Consider the following 859-nt stretch of genomic DNA (forward strand, 5'->3'; position numbering starts at 1 on the left):
GACATCGGGCTCAAACCAAAGCAACCCTAAACCCTAAACCCTAAACCCTTGACGTTTCTCCTTACCTTGAGTTTAACTATCAGGTTATTTGCTGCGGTGACGCCGACGACGTTTCCCTTGCCGCCTCCTTTGAGGTGTACAGACACATCCTCAGCAAATGGACCTTCACAAGAAGCCTTGCTGCCGTTGCTGTTGCTGCTGCTGTTGCTGCTGCCTCTCTTGGGCTGATCCCCGGCGCTGCTCTGTCTGCTGCACAAAGTCGACTGCTCTCCTGCTGCTGCTGCTGCTGCTGCTTCGGCCTCCTGGCTGTTGGGGATATACACCGGCAATTTGATTGGCGGCAAGGTCGTTGGCTGCTGTGGCTTCAGACTGCAGCAGCAGCAACAGCAGCAAAAGCAGCAGCAGTAAGAGTAGCAGCAACAGCAAATGATTGCGACATCCAAGGTGATAGACAAGCAACCAGTAGCAGCAGCAGCAACAGCAGCAATAGCAACCAGCAACAAGAACAGCAGCAGAAGCCGAAGCCGGACCGGCGGACCCCGGTCCAACAAGGTTAATTTCACAGAAAGCAGCAGCAGCAAAACCAGCAGCAGAAATAGCAGCAACAGCAGCAGCAGCAACAGCAGCAGCAGCAACAGCAGCAACAGCAGCAACAGCACAAGCAACAGCGGCAACAACAACTGCACCAGCAACGCCAGCAGCGAAGGCAACAGCAGCAACGGCAGCAGCAGCAACAGCATCAGCATTTGCACTTACGCATTGCAAATATTTTTCAATCCGTCTGTGATGGTCCAGTTGGAGTGTATCTTGTTTTTGTTTTGTTTTTTTTGCTGCTGCTCCTGCTGCTGCTGCAGTTTGA

General features: G+C 52.9%; 1 protein-coding gene across 1 annotated transcript in view; it reads right to left on the bottom strand.

Annotated features, from left to right (window-relative positions):
- Positions 1-859, bottom strand: part of EMH_0062150 (uncharacterized protein) — a gene marked incomplete at both ends in the record, with an annotated part of 5395 nt that overhangs the window by 3617 nt on the left and 919 nt on the right. Inside the window, one exon of the mRNA XM_013497999.1 lies at positions 66-369. Coding sequence (XP_013353453.1) covers positions 66-369 — 304 coding nt within the window. The remainder of the gene's footprint in view (positions 1-65; positions 370-859) is intronic.

Source organism: Eimeria mitis, genomic scaffold (genome assembly GCF_000499745.2).
Source record: "Eimeria mitis Houghton genomic scaffold, Emh_scaff3091, whole genome shotgun sequence".
Lineage (NCBI taxonomy): Eukaryota > Apicomplexa > Conoidasida > Eucoccidiorida > Eimeriidae > Eimeria > Eimeria mitis.